Consider the following 19515-nt stretch of genomic DNA (forward strand, 5'->3'; position numbering starts at 1 on the left):
ATCTACAGCTAATAAAAGTGTAATATCAAAGCTGAGTCCTACTGCTGCAAATAAATAGTATGATACATTGTAACGCAACATAAATCTTGAATTCAGCTCTTGCTTTAGCAACCATTTATCTCTTTCATTCCTAAGGAAAAAATGGACTTCCCATGATTTTCCCAGCTTATGAGTAATGATTTTTGGCACTGTATTACATTTTCAGCTTCATACTAAGTAATGTGACCTAGGCCTTAAAAAATCCCTGAACATATGCTGTAGTTGAACAATCAATTCATACAAAATGTAACTGCAACATATCCAAAGCAGTGCCATCTCCTGGTTTGATTTTCTGTTTTCAAGAAAAGCTTCTTTTTTTTCACAAGTCCAATCACACATTTGCTTGACCCAGATATGACACTGGCTATCTTAGAAAAGATACCTAGAAATAGGCTACTTTTATAACATACTTTAACAATCATGCTGTTGATGCAGTCTACATGTTTTAATAAATCAAGCTTTTTTAGCTGCATCTGAGGGCACGTAATTGTGGTTAAAACATAGTTACTCACTGCTGTATATCACACAACACGGCCTAGACTACAATATACAGCACACAGTACATTACTACTACTAACCATAAGGAAGGTCTCAGGAGCCAAATAGTCATTGAGCTTGTACCACCAGAGGATAATGAAAACACAAATTAACAATAAACAAATAAATAAATAAAAACTTTGTGCAGCATACATATGCTCAGTACCTATACATGCACTAATGGAGAGATGTCAGAGTTAGGGAGCTGCCCATGGAACGACGCCCCGAGCAGTTGGAGGTTCGGTGCCTTGCAGTGCCCAGGAGGTGAACTAGCACCTCTCTAGCTACCAGTCCCTACTGACTGAGCTACTGCCACCCCCATTTGGATCATGTGCTGACATCTTCAAATCTTCAAATCCAATCTAGTATCCAATTTTCAGATTAAGAGCATGGTGAATTGTGTGCACATTAGACTTTATACTCTCTATTTTGAAAGCAGTAGGCTACAGCAGAGGTCAGTCAGAATATTTGTCTGATGCTTCAGTCAGAATTTGAAGCTTTTATTTGAAAATGATTGATTATTTTTATTTTCTCTTAAAATCAGTAGGGAAGCAAGTATTCAGAGATTACAAATACCAAACTGAAAAAACCCTCTGTTTATGTACAACTAAAAGTCTTGCATTGAAAATAAAACTTTAGTAAAAGTATTTAAGTATAATCAGGAAAATGTCCTTAAACTTTCAAAAGTAAAAGTACTCAATTCAGAAAAATGGCACCTGTAGTCTGGCAGCCCAGAGTCTTTTGCCAAGAAGATACTGGTAGTCTGTCACGGAGGCATCTGTGCTCAACTTACTTTTAATGAATTTGACCTCAAAATGTTAGTGAAATATCTGGCTCATCTCCAAAGTAGGCATGAAGAAGCTGATACCCGCCTGGCATTCCATGCAGCAAATGCTACAGGAAATGTCATAGTCAGAGCCTCTGATACGGATATCATGGTAATACATCTCAGTACAGCTTCCAGTCTGATACTCCTGGGTCTCCTGTGATGCTGCTCTTCCCGTAGCTATATTCAGGAGGTATGGAGATGTTGCTGGAGAAGAAAAGGGATCACATGAGTCTGTAATTGCATTGATCAAGGCATCCCTATGGTGACTGTCTTTCTGTATTCTGCTGGCCTGAAGCTGTGCAGCTGGCTGTTCCTCTGCCTCCAATCCTGTCAGACTTCGCAACTCTGTCACAGACATTCCTCGCTGACCTGAAGTAATACACCATCTTCTTATTGCATTGTGTGAATGAGTGAACCTCACAATGCCCCTCATGGGTGATGCTGCATCTCTATTTACCATCTGCTCCAAGGTCAAGTATGTGGGGACTGTATTTCAGGGGTGTCTGGTGCACCTTAAGCAGCAGAAAAATTGTCTGGCATGCTGATGGTTGTACTTTGTGGATGTGCACAATTGGTTCAGAAACAGTTTTAAGTGGTACTCAAAACCTTTAATCTAGGTCAATTGTATGATATTGTATATTGGGGCCGCATTTGAGGGGTGTCTGGCAGGCCCTTTGCAGCAAGTAATTTGTCTGGCATGGTGATTTTCGGGTTCGGTTGGATGTGCTTTTTCATTTCAAGGTGTTTCATGTGATACCTCCTTCGTTTGATCTAGGCCATATCTGAGGGGCCCTTTATTGGTGTCTGCTGGGCCCTTCGCAGCAGATAATTTGTCTGGCACGGGCCATTCACTATTCTGTGTGACCTGCCTGTTCATATCAGATTGATTTGAGATGGTACTTTTGAATGTTTGATCAAACACATTTTTTCAGCCCTCTTTCAGGACCCCAGGGGCCAAATGCAGCAGTGGGGCTCCGGCAGACATCCATATCTGCATATGAGAGGTCATCCCCTGGATGCCTCTGTGCTCAAATGTTGGTACTCTTTTTTTGTTTGATCAAAAGGCTCTGGGCTGCCGGACTACTGTGACAGTTATATTATTATATCAGTAGATTATTATTACTCAGCACTAATGTAAAGCAGGATTTTGAGGTGGAGCTAATTGTTAACTATTTTGTATAGGATTCCACCTAATGACTATTCTCATTATGGATGAATCTGCTGATTATTTTCTCCATTAATCGATTGATTTTTTGGTTTGTAAAAATTTCTTTAAAAGAAATGAGAGACGTCTTTCTTACCCAGAGCCCAGAGTGACATCTACACAAAGTTTGTATTGTCCAAACCAATAGTCCAAACCTCAATGTATTACCAATAAATGAAAATGATTGAAAGGAAAAGCAGCAAATCCTCAAATTTGAGAAGTAGGAATGATGTTTTTGCGTTCAAAATCTAAATAGTTTCCAATTAGGCCTAATTTACTGTCAATCAATCGATTAATCATTTCAGCCGTAGCCTACTTGTAGTACAACTACTGTTGGGGAGTTTCATTTATAACAAATCATCATATTCTTTCATGTGCATGTTTTATAGGCTAACTAATTCATATCTTTGCAGGTAAATATCTTAATTTGAAAAGTATGTAGGCCTATCTGTCAGATAATTGTAGTAAAAAGTTAAATATTTTCCTCTAAAATGTAGGCCTGGTGGCATGAAAATAATTTAATCAAGTGGCCCAAAGCACAAGTAGCCTATCTCCAATTTGTTTAAGTAGCCTCAGTAGGGCTACTTGAGTAAATGTAGGCTATAGCTTACTTGATTGCGTTCCACCCTCCACCCCTGATCAAAACAGGAAATGTTCTCGGTCCGACCATCTACGGTTCGACTTCGCCCCCAGCGGTAAATACTTAAAAAGTACACACAGGTGAATGACGTCCAACAGGTCACGACTGCCCAAGCCGTTTCGACTGTAGGCCTACATCAGGGGTGTAGCACACAATTCTGGGCCCTGTAGAAAGGCATTTTCTGTGGGCCCCTCCCCGCATCTACAGCTATTCATTCTAGCATCTTTTTGGGCCCTCCTCACGAGGTCCCTGGGTACTCGGTCCCCTTTTTCCCCCAAGTCCGACACCCCTGGCCTACATTATTCATGGTGAATTAGATTAAGTAAAATATGGAAGTAAATTTGTTTTATCTTTCTTCAGTTTATTTGGTTGTAGACTAGAAGATTCTAATGTTACTCTTCAGGAATTTAGGTGTTGTCGAGGATTTGGAGTCTGTCACCGTTTTCTACACACCAAGAGAAAATGGTGAGTTGTAGTCAGTTATTTATCGTTATTGTTGTTTTAGTTTTTTTTGTGTCTCTGTCATGTGATGGTTGGCTAGCATGCTAAAGCTTGGTAAGAGCTAACTAACATTTCAATTTTTGTAAAAGCACAGGTGTTACTAATCAGATTAATGGTAACGTTAGCTCTGTTTTATGTGTCCTAGTTGGGCATGGACATGTATCAGTGGGCCAGAATGCATAATACCAGGACCCTCAATCTGAAGTAGCTAAATGCTATTAAGCCATTATTAATTTGATTATGTAGGCTAATGTTATACTTTTGACATGTAAAAATGCCAAATGTGTGGCCGGTTTGAATCAGCGGGTAGAGCAGGTGCACATATACTTGGACGTTTATGCCTTGACACAGAGGTCAAGGGTTAGATTCTGACCTGTGATGATTTCCTGCATGTTTTGCCCCTCTCTCTCTCTCTCTCTCTCTCTCTCTCTCCCCTTTGTCACCTAGCTGTCCTATTGAATAAAGGTGGAAAAGCCCCCCCAAAAAAAGAAAGAAAATGCCAAATGTGAAAAGGCCCATTGGTGACATTACATTATAAGTCAAAATGGTTAGTAGAATATTGCCACCTGCTGGAAGTGTTACAATGCACATGCCTTGCATTAGAATTTGAAATGTTACTTTTGTTTTGTCACAAGAATGACACTAAAGTTACACCTGAATATTCAAGTCTTGTAAAATATTCTCCTCATATGAACTAGGCTACTTTCTGGTTGCTAGTAGGTAGACAATAATGACACCATAGCATCATACAATTACTTTTTTAGTACTACAAGTAGCCTACAATTTTATGATTGTGTTTGATTAACTGATTGAAATTCTCTCTAGTTTAGAATCACTTTGGCTCTCTAGAGACAAAGCTGTGTAACAAAAACACATGGTCAGGTGCTAAGGCAATGCCCGTGTTTTGTATCACTGTTTCTTTTTTCCTTTGCATATTTGGTTGGCAGTAGGCACTTTATTGATTAACTGTACTTCATCCTGTCTTTATTTTTAAGCAATTGTAACAATAAGAAGGATGCAGAATGTACTGAGATGAAGATGCTTTAGCTTGAGGTGGAGTGATGCTTTGGAATGCTTTTCCCTCTTTCCTTTATTTTGGTAATTGAAAATTGTAAATTTAATTGAAAATGCATTTTCAGAAAGTATCTGTACATATGCCTCAATATTAAGTGTACATTTTCTGTGTGTGTGTGTGTGTGTGTGAACTTTGAAGATGGCATGAAGATTATGCTGATCATGCCAATAATTACAGTGAATACTCTAATGAACATTAGAATGACCACTTTTACCAACAGTGGTTATAGACATGTTGTTTCATATCTTTTTCCCTTCCCATAAACTGATATGGTTTAAAAGGAAATGTTACAGAAAGGTCTGAATGTTCAACACACTGCTTCTCTCTTGATAATTCTAAGGTAGGATAAAACAAGAGTAGTCATACTTTAAGATACAGATAAACCTTAATTTACCAGATAAAGCTAACTGACTATTCTATTTTCAGCGCTGCACTATACTTCACATTCAGTTCAACACAATTAACGCTGGGAGCTGCTCAGTTCAACCACAGCCTTCAACTGTTGGCCACTGGGCAGTTTGTGGTTGAGTACCTTGCTCATTGGTGCTTCAACAGTAGTTGTAGAGAGAGAATTGTTGCCCTGTGTGTGTGAGGATGTTTGGTTGTTAATTGTCCCTGGTTTATATGGACACACCGAAGGGGTCAAGTAAGGATCCCGAGGGAGGGAGGCTTGGCATAAGAGGGTGGGATGGGGGTATGGGGGTGTTAGACGCTCTCTGCTCGGCATGGTGCCCTGCATCCCCTTTGCCAGTGCCTTGGCACTTAGACTGGCAGCAGCATGCTGTGACTCCATCCCAGCAACAGCGTCACAGATTTGGGCTGGCTGCCAAAGGGTCCCCAGCCAATCAGGGCACACACAGTGCCAGATCACTCCAGAGGAAGCCAATAGTAAGCCTGGATGTGCTTAGTGTCATCCCTCCCAAATGTGAATTCCTTTAAACCCACAAGGTACACAAATGCAGACACAAACACGCAGCTCTAACTCAAAGACAGAGTTTACTGTGACCCAGTGTGTGTATGGATGGAAAGGAGAAGACATATAAAAACAGTCTTTGTTTGGGTTTTTATATGAATGCACCTCTGTATTCTGAACCAGTCCAGTTCATGCCTGCCAGCATCTTCAAATTATTACACAACTAGTGTTTCACATAGAGGTGGCTAATCACCACTGCTGCATGTGGAGCTTTGTCTCACTCTAGCGGACAATATGAGTAATACAGGGGGCCTTACATGTGACGTGGTATACTTTGTTTCCCAGAAGAAAAAATACAGTTTCATATCAACATTTGTCATCCTTCGTTTTATTGTTATCAATGAAGCAAATTATGATAACTGTTTTTCATATTCATATTTTTATTTTTGTAAATGCAAGAATGAGTCCAGTGATAGAATGTGTTCATTACATTGGTATTTGAATCTCAAAGTCAGAATTTAAAGCTTCATGTATTTTATTTATCTATTGTTGTCTTGTTTCCTCTTACACACATGCACTACATACATGAAACATAAAAAAAAGAAATGAATATAGTACAAAACAGTTTCATAACATAATAAAAGAAAGAAGTAGCAGAAATTAATTTATTACACCCTAAAACTAGAAAGGCCATCTGCCATCAAAAATCCTCATAAGTCCACATGTGGCTCATTAAATGGGATCTGTCCTTTGGTCATCATCACTTAGTCTAAAAGGAGAAAACAGAGAATGTGTCAGGATATGGGGGACAGCTTTTTGTTTTGTACAAAACAAATGCTAAATTCAAACTAGCCGAAAATATTAGTATTCCAGAATCATTACAATATTAAACATAAGAGAGATATTACAACCCTACAGTGATATGAACTACAGCACTGGAGGATTACTTTAAAATACCAAAACTACTACAACTGTTGTATCTTACCTTAATAATGGTAGCCAAGACACCATAGATAATCGAGATGAGGAAAAAAACGAGAAAAGTGAAAGCCATATACCAGCTTTCCACATCTGTGTCTTGGTTTACTTCAGCATGCATGAGGTCATCTAAGAAATTACAGTCCTCCAAGATGTCTATGAAAGAATTAAAATGAGATTTATTAATTACGGTAACTTTTACACTGGAAGACAGACTCCAAAGATTTAGTAATAAAATAATCCATGCAGTTACAAAAGCTATATATGTGGTTAACTTAGTATGTGCAGTGTTTAATGTACAAGAAAGACTTGAATCAATGGACAAACTAACACCTGGTTTAGATATATCCAGGGATAGGGTGGTGTTTGCATGTGTCACCCTGCAAGTGAGGACTGCCCCACGTAACCAGATGACTTGGGACAGACGAAGGTGGCTTTGGATGCTGAACTTTCCGTTTGGGCCTCTGTGGGGTTCACTAGTGTTGTAGTCCCACAGTTCCTTGTCATCGAGTAACCAAGTGATGTTAATGGACGCTGGGCTGAAATTAGAGACCAGGCACACAAGTTCACCAGAGCCCTGGAGCAAGGTGGCTGAAGGTTTGCTGTGGGTGACTGTGGCTGGGGAAAATAGTGAGAAAAGTTTTTTTTTTTTTTTGTGAATTTGCATTGGGTAAGATCATGGAACAAGAGAAATCAATGAACATTTGTATGGGAAGGCTTTCATAAAAAATGAAATCACTTTAATTAAGTGAAAGCAAATGTTCTAAAGGTGATACGCCTCTTTCTTCTTTACTCTTGTGCTTACATGACTGACATTGAGCAGCAATGTGGGCAGGCTGAGGTGGATAAAACAGAGTACAGTAAAGAAAGGATTGGATTTTGCGTGTCTATTTTAGCTCATACAATCACCTAAAATATATCACCATTAAAATAAATGTGTATTGGCTGATATGCATTGGCTGGATCATGTAATGAACAACACCAGTCAACTTCAATTTTGCTAAATGCAAATTCTCAGCTCACCAAACACATCCTTTATGGTGCTGTTAAAAGGTGTTTCAGATGTCTCATGTCTGACAACACAAGAATACGTAGACTCATTGTCCTCCGTTTTTGATGTGTTTAGTCTGCTGCTCATTGAGTAAGTGCTGCTCGCTGTGTATTTCCATGCAGGACTGTTGGTGTAGCGAGTTGCAGGGAGTCTCTGGCCATTCTCTTCCCAGTACACTATGATGTTAGATGGGAAAAATCCAGACACTAGGCAAATAAGTGCGTGGACGTCTGAAGTAGACTGGTCAGAGGCAGTTGATGGCATTATGTTCACTGCTGGTGGATACAGGTCTTGAGGAACACAAAAAGAAGACAAAAGTAAATAAGACTATATAATTTGACCATTTCAGTCACTTTTTTTTTTTTTATGGAAAGTATCGGATGCAATCTTGCCTTAAACTATGTTGAACCACAAATTCAGAAACGGCAATAAACAATTACAAATAATGATGTACTACCTCTGCTTTTGCTTATATGGTCCTCGTAGCTTTTGTTGGAACATCGATGCTTTGCCTCGCAAGACACTTGTTTATATGCATGCCAATCCTCCGCTAACACATTGAGGGAGCTCCACAAAGTCTCTGTCCCATTGCTGTGACTCACTGGTGGCTCCTTATGGACATTGAGGGAATAATTGTTCCCACCTACTTTCCAGGTGACAGAGAAATCATTAAGAGAAGGACCGACTAGAAGACAGGTAATAGTCACCGGACCCTTGTTCTGAAGCTCCTGGAGTGGTGGTCCCTGAACATATATGCCAAGTTTCTGAGATGATGCTGGAGTTACTGGAAAAAAAGAACGTGACATCAAAGAGGGAGAAAATGCAAGACCGATCAAGAATTGATTATGAGGAAAAAAATGTCTCAAATGTTTAATGGATGATTAAAGAAATGTGTGAATGTATCTATTCAACACTTAATGCATTGCTGTAATTATGGATTGTGTTTTCATTTTACCTGAGCAGAGGCTGATGTCCTTTCTCACATTTGTATTCAGAGACTTGTCAATTACTTCACAAGTGAACACCTTCCCTGTGCTCCACTCTGTGCGAGGGATATTAAGATGACTGGTTACTGCCACACGTCCATCTGCAGCCATGCTGATTTCATAAATTGATGAAGATCTTTGCTGAGACTCAGAAGACCATTTAATTTGAGGGTTGAAGCCCCATGTAGAGCAAATAAGCCTCTGTTGTTCTGATTCTTCACTGGGGGCCAGAAGAAGTTCCATTGATGGGTCCACTGAAGGAAAGATGAATCAGTGCATCGATTGATAAGTGCCAAACATAAAATTAGCAGTCATTAAGGGAAAGAAGAGTAACTCACCAAAAAAACATTGCCAGTGGAGTTTGACTTGAAGTTGCTGGAGAAGCCTTGGGTCACTGTGCAGCTGAAACTTGTGTCTTTTTTCCAGTAACTTGTAGGGATAGAGAACCTTCTGCTGATTGAATGGAGGCCTGGGCCTTCAGGAAGATCAACATACTGTTTGTTGGAGATGTCAACACTGTTGGCCTGAAAGGTGACGTACAGTTCACGTGATGAGAGTTGTGTGACATCACACTCCAGCACTGCACTGTCCCCTTTCAGCAAATCTTTGAGGGATCTTCTAATCTCAACCAACGGGGGCTGTAACTGCAGGCCCTTGATGATACAGAAGAAATATCTTAAATTATTCTTTTATAGCTTTGCTGTCACAAGATGTCTGATTTTCATGTTGTATAGTCATCTTACCTGCAACACTCACAGTCCTCTCAGTGGATGAGAAGCACTTATGTTCAGCTTTACATGTTATAGACTTGAGTTGTTTCCATTGTGTTAAAGAAACCGTCACTTCACTGGTTATATGAGTTGTGTTTTGGCTCTCTGTTTTACTCAGTGTGTCTCCCCCATCCATCAGCCAGGTCACCTTGGCATCATGAACAGTGAGAACCAAACATGTTGCTTTCACAGAGTTACTGGATTCTTTCATCATTACTGTCTTGAAGCTGGGGATCTCCACGTGGATGGAGGGAGGGGCACTTCCAGAGACTGCAGGAAAAAAAAGTTTTTAGCTGCAGATGTCTATCTGATCTAAATCAAGCTAAATTAAAACTCAATCTATTACAACATGCATTTATCTTAAAATATTCATGACATATTAGCTATTTTCACATTGTGCTGTGAGACAGATGGCATACATACTTACTTTGACAAATACTTATTGTTTTGATAAATTCCTGATTGTTGTGAATGGACTTGCATGTAAATCCCACCCTCTTATGCCAAGCCTCCCTCCCTCGGGATCCTTACTTGACCCCTTCGGTGTGTCCATATAAACCAGGGACAATTAACAACCAAACATCCTCACACACACAGGGCAACAATTCTCTCTCTACAACTACTGTTTAATGGATGATTAAAGAAATGTGTGAATGTATCTATTCAACACTTAATGCATTGCTGTAATTATGGATTGTGTTTTCATTTTACCTGAGCAGAGGCTGATGTCCTTTCTCACATTTGTATTCAGAGACTTGTCAATTACTTCACAAGTGAACACCTTCCCTGTGCTCCACTCTGTGCGAGGGATATTAAGATGACTGGTTACTGCCACACGTCCATCTGCAGCCATGCTGATTTCATAAATTGATGAAGATCTTTGCTGAGACTCAGAAGACCATTTAATTTGAGGGTTGAAGCCCCATGTAGAGCAAATAAGCCTCTGTTGTTCTGATTCTTCACTGGGGGCCAGAAGAAGTTCCATTGATGGGTCCACTGAAGGAAAGATGAATCAGTGCATCGATTGATAAGTGCCAAACATAAAATTAGCAGTCATTAAGGGAAAGAAGAGTAACTCACCTAAAAACATTGCCAGTGGAGTTTGACTTGAAGTTGCTGGAGAAGCCTTGGGTCACTGTGCAGCTGAAACTTGTGTCTTTTTTCCAGTAACTTGTAGGGATAGAGAACCTTCTGCTGATTGAATGGAGGCCTGGGCCTTCAGGAAGATCAACATACTGTTTGTTGGAGATGTCAACACTGTTGGCCTGAAAGGTGACGTACAGTTCACGTGATGAGAGTTGTGTGACATCACACTCCAGCACTGCACTGTCCCCTTTCAGCAAATCTTTGAGGGATCTTCTAATCTCAACCAACGGGGCTGTAACTGCAGGCCCTTGATGATACAGAAGAAATATCTTAAATTATTCTTTTATAGCTTTGCTGTCACAAGATGTCTGATTTTCATGTTGTATAGTCATCTTACCTGCAACACTCACAGTCCTCTCAGTGGATGAGAAGCACTTATGTTCAGCTTTACATGTTATAGACTTGAGTTGTTTCCATTGTGTTAAAGAAACCGTCACTTCACTGGTTATATGAGTTGTGTTTTGGCTCTCTGTTTTACTCAGTGTGTCTCCCCCATCCATCAGCCAGGTCACCTTGGCATCATGAACAGTGAGAACCAAACATGTTGCTTTCACAGAGTTACTGGATTCTTTCATCATTACTGTCTTGAAGCTGGGGATCTCCACGTGGATGGAGGGAGGGGCACTTCCAGAGACTGCAGGAAAAAAAAGTTTTTAGCTGCAGATGTCTATCTGATCTAAATCAAGCTAAATTAAAACTCAATCTATTACAACATGCATTTATCTTAAAATATTCATGACATATTAGCTATTTTCACATTGTGCTGTGAGACAGATGGCATACATACTTACTTTGACAAATACTTATTGTTTTGACAAATTCCTGATTGTTGTGAATGGACTTGCATGTAAATCTTGAGCCATATTTCCAAGCAGCCAACTTTGGCTCAATCTCACTGATTAGACTGAAGGTTTTCTCCTTTCCGTCCACACTCTGCAGCTTTGTTTGGATTGAGGCAATGTTAAAAGGTTGGTTGTCCTGCTTCCACTCCACACTCAGGTTGTCTGGGAAGAAGCCTCTTAGGGTGCAGAGGAGTTTGACTGGTGAGGCCCCGTATTCACCTTCCCAGACAGGGTGTAATGTGATGTTTGGAGAGACGATCCGCTGAACTAAAATAGAAAAGAGATAATTTTGTCTTTAATTGCCTTATTTTAAACATGGGATATGGACTTTTGTTTTATTTTTATTTATTTTTAAATATGAGCTGATTTAATCTTTCTCAGTTATACATACCTTTTAGATACTGGTTAAGTAACCAACTGTGGTGTCTCAATTCTAAGTGCAACATCTCTGTATTTAGGCTAGGTGGCAGAGTTGTACTTTTACAGTGTCTGGTGGCTTAAAGTCAGGTGGAGAAATTGCTGAGGTCTGTTGCACAGCTGTTGCAGCATGATGAGGCAGAGTGATCAGGGCTAGCAGCAAGCGGAAGCATTGAGTCACACCCAGGTCCCCAAAGATACCAAAATACAGAAGTGAAACAATGCAAAGAGCAACGGTGCATCACAGACACCAGGTGTGAGGTGTGGTGGTGCCAGTAAGAGAAACAGAGTGCGCATTTAAATATATCATTTCAGTTTAGATTGTGTGCTCACATAGATTTCACATGGCTTCTCATGACTTTGCTAAAGGTTTTAGTTCTCGACTCTATTAATAATAGACTGGAGAACTAACCGACTGTGAAATCTCCAAATTTACACAGTGAGTTGAACATGGGCTGTTGATTCCAGATGCTAGGGAGGTGAACATCGGAACATAGTACATAATGAAATCATTTTAAAAATGAGCAAGCATGAACAATTTCAAAATAATGTCAGAGAAAAAAAGGCTGGAGGAGCAACATCAATGTTTTTCTTCATTTAAGCATTTATTTTCAAAAAGACACAAAGCTTTTGTAATGAAATGAAAAAGGACAATTGTGATTACTTACATGAAACTACGAGTTTATAAAAAGAAGTGTGAAAAATACTTTTACACAGAAAGTTCACTTTGTTTCATTTAACCTGAAAAGACATAAAACATAAAAATATAAATTAATAATATTGTGAAATAAATGTATCAACATAGATATTTACCAGAGAGAAAAAAAACATTTCGGGATAATTTTCAACACACGATAATAGCGATACCTGCAGCATAAGTATAATTCTGCAAATATAATTCAGTCAGTATAATAGCGTTAACATTTTTTAAATTAATGTTATGACAATAACTCAATATCCAGAGAGTTGATTCAACACCTCTCCAGTATAATCTGTTAAACTATTATACCTCACAAAGGTAATTTCTATTTGAAGTTTGTAATATTGTTCGTGTCATTGACAGTTGAGCATTCGCTGCACTTTTATAATAGAGTATAAAAATCAATATTTAAAAATAGGATAGAAATAGGAATAGGAATTTTCCTAAAGATAGGAATTTTTGTTTGTCTGTCAGAGTGGTTGAAAAGTTGTTATAACTAGGCCTGTAAGAATTATTACATTGTTAATTAATTGTCTTTTTTTTTTTTTACACAATCACGGAATTGTTAGCAACATTAGCTAAGGTCTTAAGGCGTATGACTGGTAATTGTTGATTTTGTTTAGATATGCCAAATTGTAGTTATATAAGTAATTACTGGTCGGACTATATATTTGTATTATTATTTCAATTGTTAGTTGTTGGAACTTGACCCTAAACATGTTCATAGCAACAGAAATGACAAGTTAGAAAAAATGTTTTATGATAATAAATAGGCGTGATTTAATTCATAGGCTGTGTATTTGTGTTATTATTTTATCTGGGTCACATGGCAGGGATATAACCAAAAGATGTATCCTGGGATTCATTCAAAACTTTAATTTGTTTGCAAAAGTATTAAATAAAAAAATATTTTTTTAATTTTGACTGAAAGAGACAAGTTTATTGTCAATCGCAGTTATTTCTGAGACAATTAATTGTACATTTGGGATTGTTACAGCACTAATTATAACACCAACAAGATGTAGTCAAACATGAATAATGCATATTGATATTTAATGAGGTAGTTATGATGTGATTACGATGATTGTTATAATGTGCTACTGACATTTCTTCTATGCCCCGTATCAACCTATTTTCCCTCCTCATGTTAGAGGAGTCAACCCATCTGTGTTGTTTGAATACATACAACTATTAACTTGGTTGTCTTCTTCTGGTTAAGTTAAATCCAAATATGTGCACAACTCTAACATATAAAAATCCTTATTTACCTTAATAGCAGTGGTTCCAATGGTAAACAGCAGAGTGATGAGGAAGAGAAGGATGAAGATGAGCGCTGTGCTTCCCATGTTATCTTCTTCTGCCTCCGTGGCACTGTTCCATTGGTCGATGTAGTCTGGATGTACCGCAGAGTAATTATTGAGTTAATACTTGGGACAAACCCAGCTTTAAACAGTAGGCTAGCTCATGAGACAAATCACCAAATTATATTAATGACCAAATTTGGATTAATTTCCTGTAGTAGGGTAACGTATTTTATAACCTCACAGGTCGGAGTGGATCTAATCAGTCAGTCAGTCAAAGTATAAAATCAACAACATAAATTTAAAGAACAATAGCAGCATATGTCTTGTTACTTATTACATTGTTATTAATGTACCATAGGACCTTATAGTTTTGCATGTGATCCTGACTTGCTTTTGAAAGACCCCACTATTGGTGTCGCATGCATGACTTGGCTTGTGAATCAGTATATTCTGATATTTGACTGAGAGACCACAGAGCTGGAGTTAGAGTTTAAACAATTATCCGTCTTTTGTTGGGGGTGCAAGACCCAGTAGAGGAAACACACGAAGACAAGTCACACAAACAGTGTTAATGCACTGACTACAAATAACATTGAACAAATAGGCTTCATTAAGGTCAAATGCTAAAGTTAGCGTTATTCTAGTGAATACTATGTGACGTTAAAAAAGTTTTATATATTGTCGTCAAACATGGTGATAGCTACATCTAATTTGTGTTGCATTAGGATAGCACTGTTACACACACAAACATGTAGCTCAACATATTGGTTAAATAAAGACATAAACAGCATGCGACATACATCAACAGAGTTGCAAAGTGCTTTTTTTTTTATTTTTTATTTTGAATCTGCATTAAAAAGACAAACACAATGTTTCACAAACACAATCACAAGCAACAAACTTTAAACAACAAACAGCAGAAGACACAACGACACAGAATGACGTCTACTGGGCATTGCACGTTTCAGGGATGTTCATGTTGAGGTTGACCAGGTTGGTTTTTTCAAATGTTCTGTGCCCGATGGACCTGACAATAGCTTTAGATGTGTTAACCACAGACTCGTGGTGAACTACACAGCTATACACCATGTCACTGTTTTGCCACTGCTCAAGGGTGAGAGATAACTGGCCATAAGCAGAATAGGATCCATGGTTTTCTACAGGGTTTGTGGTATGGAACTGAAATTTTGATCCTGCTTCCTCGTCATCAACAAGCCAAGAAACTAAAACCTCCCGAGGGAAGAAGTCTTTCACAAAGCAAGTCAGGGTCACCATTTTCTTTTGAGTATGTTCTAGTGGAGGTAGCATAAACACTGAAGGACGCTGAATCTTTCCTCCTGCAAGCATGAGAGAACAATTAGGGCTCCTGCTACAAATAAACACACCTGCAGTAGTGTAGGAAATCCATGCTACAAAATACACTTAGAAATTACACTCATAACATGTTTGATGGCATGATAAGATGACTTTTTTTGCACAATTGCTGGATAGTTTTCTTACCGACAGTCCTTCCGTAGGTTTTCTTAAGTGGTACAATCCATTCCGAATGTTCCACTTTGCAGACAAACTTTGTCCCCTGGCTCCATTCGTCATACGTGATGGGAAGTAAAGCGCTAACTACGCCTGTTTGTCCTTCAGTGGGGAATACTGAAGGATGAAGTATTGTGCGTCCATTGTGGGTCTCCCATGAAATCTCAGTAACGGATGGTTTGTTTATCTTGACCTGACATGTTATGTTTCCTTTTCCTTCACGTGAAAACATGTCCTCCATTTTGGGTTCTATGATATCTACCTCCACATCTGCTTCAAGACATACTTCACTTCCTGAATGTGTAATTAATAAACAATTAATGAACAGAATTGGCTGAAAAACCAAAAGAATTGGAATGGCATTTACATATTATGTTTATAGAAAAAGTAGCACTTTACTCACCACTTGGAGATGGTATTGGTTTGTAGATCACACTTGAATTCAGTGTAAGACACCCTCCACTTTTCACTTTTAACTCACATGTAAACTCAGTGTTTTCAAGCAGCTTGGATTCCACCGTGAGAAAACTTGCTGCTCTGTACAGTGTAGTTCCATTATTGTACTTTCTTCCCTCAAAACGTGTTTGGATCTCATCTATTTTGTTGACAATTTCTTCTTCATTTTTCAGCCATTTGATCTCATAATCTTTTGGTGAAAAATCTTTGGCAAAGCAGGAGAAGGAAGCCTTGTCTCCCACATCAGAGGAGGCCAACACACTAAGGGTTGGTGGATTACAAGGCACCACTGGAAAAAAAACGTACACAAATATATATATGCAGAAGCATCGAATCCTATGTACAGTATATATATGCAGAAGCAAAGGTAAACAATGTGCTACAATGCTCATGTAATCTAGATTTTACAATAGACTTGCAAAATATGAGTTATCACTTTTCTGAACTACTGTATGTTATGCAACTTGCACACACATATATGCACATTGTGATTATGCGCCTCAAATTAACACTTACTGTAGTTTGTTTCTAAAATGTGCAGACAGAGTCAAAAGGAAAATGAGATTTTCATAGTATCACGATTACAAAATTGAAGAGCAGAGCTTAAATGCACACTTCTGCATATACATTGACTGCTCGGGAAAGCAAACACAGTTTGAATGTTATTATCAACATACAGTGAAAGCGGAAACAGGCAGGAAGAACTAGGATTATGCAGACAGACAGAAAGAAGCAGAACACTGCAATAAGGTGCAGAGGACATACAGCATATTAGTAAAGAACAAAATAGAGGGAGTCAGCAGCTGAGCTTCAGCCTTTTCTGTCCACCTCACTGTTTGGTTTTAAAATGAACAATATTTAAGGATGCTGATTTACACAATTTCATTTGATAACTAATTTCACACATTCCTCTCTGTGTTGATTTTTGTTTTGAAATGACAGCTTGGTGTGTATATTTGTCCCTAAAACAGTAAAACCAATTATTGCTCTCTTTTTTTAAATTCAGTTCAAACGTTTAAACACAAGCTCAGGATACATTTATAAATGTGTGGTAGAGTCAGCCTCTAATAACATTTCTCAGAAATATACAAAACCAAGTAATAGAGATTTACTTCTTATTATTACCTAACACTTATTTATGACTGTATTCTATTACCATTATTGGTATTGTGATGTCCACTGTCTCTTTTTTGTCTTCCTTTAATTTTCTGCATAAAGCACTTAGAACTAAATTTATTCCACGAATTGTGCTGTTTAAATATAACTATTGTTACATTTTATAACAACAAAAGTTTTTGGAACTTGTGAATTAACTGACAGAGGTCACCAAATGATCTATGAATTCTTATCATATGTAGTAGCCTTGTAGTACTTTGTTCACTGCACTGTAAAATATTACACTTTCTTTGATTGAGTGTATTCTGTTTGATACTGTACTCTACCTCAAGTTATTATTTCTCAGTTACTATTACCAAATTTATAAAAAACCAAAAAAAACCAAATATATATATATATATATATATATATATATATATATATATATATATATATATATATATAATTAATAGGCATTTATAAATGACTTGGGTGGCATACCTGGCTTTTGGAAAATACACTCTTTTGGCTGTCCTGATGCATGCGTCACGGCGCATTTGAAAGTCTCCCTTGCGTCCCAGTCCTGTCTCCTCACTCGGATTTGACTGACTCCAGTATAAACGTTGTTCTTCTGCACCGGAGGGTACTGAATGAAGTCTGTCAAGGCAGCCCCATTTACTTTGTTCCATGCGTAGGTCACTGAGGAGGGTGTGAAGCCGGTGGCAAGGCAGCCAAGAGTGACCATGTCTCCGGTCCCAGAACCACATTGCATAAGAGGAAACACAGTTGGTGCAGTTGAAGTGGCTAAGAAAGGAAAAACATATGCATGTAATTAAAATACAAAAATAAAATTTTTCACGAAGTATTGGTTAAAACAGAGACAAACACAACAAAACAACAACAAAGCACAGTATTTATACATCACCTTGTAATATGTTGTAAGTGGAGATTTCAAGTGCCTTCCATAAACCAACCTTTATTTTTCCATATCCCATTTATTTAGATGTTCGTTGCACTAAAGTTTAGCACCTTCAATAATATTATTTGTGGCAGTTTTTTTTGTTATCATTATATATAAATAGGTCAATTACTTTAAATGCACAACTTTTACAGTAATAATTAGTCATTTTTTAAGTAGAAGGAATGAAGCTGTAAAGTTGATTACCGTCCACTGAGCAGATGGCAATCATTGTTACAAAAACGCACTTTTAGTCAATTAAGCAGTTATGAACAGTATGATATGAGTATTCTTACCTGATGAAACAGTTACCATTGTACCCTTTCCCCAGTAGTCAAAAGCAGCGTAGTAGTAGCACAGTGCTGAATCTACTTAGCTGTTAGTATAAAAAGACTACATCTAATGATGAGGGCAAAATATCTGCCTTCATATATAATTAATCCCGCTATGTTATAAAATCCACTTAAATAACCGTAACATACACTAGCCATAATTATCCACCATTATGTCATAGTAAGAATATTGCTGTTTGACTTTTTACAGTACATACTGATTTTTTGTTATAAGAAAACGCTTAACTTTTGAATTGAGACTTGACATGTTGAGAACTTAAATATGATATTTTACAGTCTAAAACATACCCTATTGTAGATTTTAAATGGTACAAATCTTACCTGATGACACTGTTACCATAGTGCCTTTTCCCCAGTAGTCGAAAGCCCAGTTGTCACAGTTAAGAGTGTCAATTCACACTTCTCACAAAAACCCGTTACTGTAATATCCCATTACATCCAATTCATGAAGTTTGGTTCTGGCACAACAGTTACTATCAAACTAAAATATACACCTGGTGATAGACTTGCGTTCCAACTGAGCTAAACAGGTTCAAACTTTTTACACATTCTTTGTCAGGCTACAAAATACCGTTGGCTGTTTTTATAACTGGCCTACAGTTGTGACTATAATATGTATTTTGGTAATGCAATTAAGAGTTTTAATCTCTAATCAGACATATTAGGATTACATACCTGAGGTGACGGTAACCGTGGTGCCTTTTCCCCAGTAGTCAAAACCGTAGTCACAGTTCAATACATTATTAAGCACTGCATACAAAAACCTGTTCCCCGGATATCTACACTGTCCATCGTATGACAATCTACCCTCGGACATATCTTCCATGGCTTTTGCGAATAAAGATTCAGACGATGGAACCAAACATGATTTGTTTTTCAACACCAACATTTATATTGAGTCTACTGATTACAACACATGTAACGCACTGTATCCCAGAAATAAATGAACTGTGTGGTGTCAAAACTGGACTTCTTAAAAATGACCAATCCTGTTTTTTTTATCAAAATGTATACATTAGAGAAAGAAAAAGAAAAATGGCTTACCTGATGTTACTGTAACCATTGTGCCTTTCCCCCAGTAATCAAAAGCATTGTCACAGTGTAATATGGCAACACATTCAACATACAAAAACAAGCACCTTAATGATACCGTTGATGCCACTGAGGTCTAAGTTTCATATTTTTAAACAG

At 38.0% G+C, this 19515-nt stretch overlaps 1 protein-coding gene across 1 annotated transcript; it reads right to left on the reverse strand.

Annotated features, from left to right (window-relative positions):
* Positions 1 to 6106: 6106 nt before the first annotated feature.
* LOC144529741 (uncharacterized) lies at positions 6107 to 19165 on the reverse strand. The gene is given in 15 exon segments (XM_078269005.1): positions 6107 to 6507; positions 6724 to 6872; positions 7050 to 7334; positions 7740 to 8057; positions 8225 to 8551; positions 8723 to 9008; positions 9095 to 9388; positions 9390 to 9406; positions 9497 to 9793; positions 10235 to 10520; positions 10606 to 10916; positions 11007 to 11303; positions 11461 to 11778; positions 17515 to 17817; positions 19000 to 19165. Coding segments are annotated over 15 exon segments (3648 nt in total). The 5' UTR covers positions 19151 to 19165; the 3' UTR covers positions 6107 to 6498.
* Positions 19166 to 19515: the final 350 nt, after the last annotated feature.

Source organism: Sander vitreus, chromosome 15, assembly GCF_031162955.1.
Source record: "Sander vitreus isolate 19-12246 chromosome 15, sanVit1, whole genome shotgun sequence".
NCBI lineage: Eukaryota > Metazoa > Chordata > Actinopteri > Perciformes > Percidae > Sander > Sander vitreus.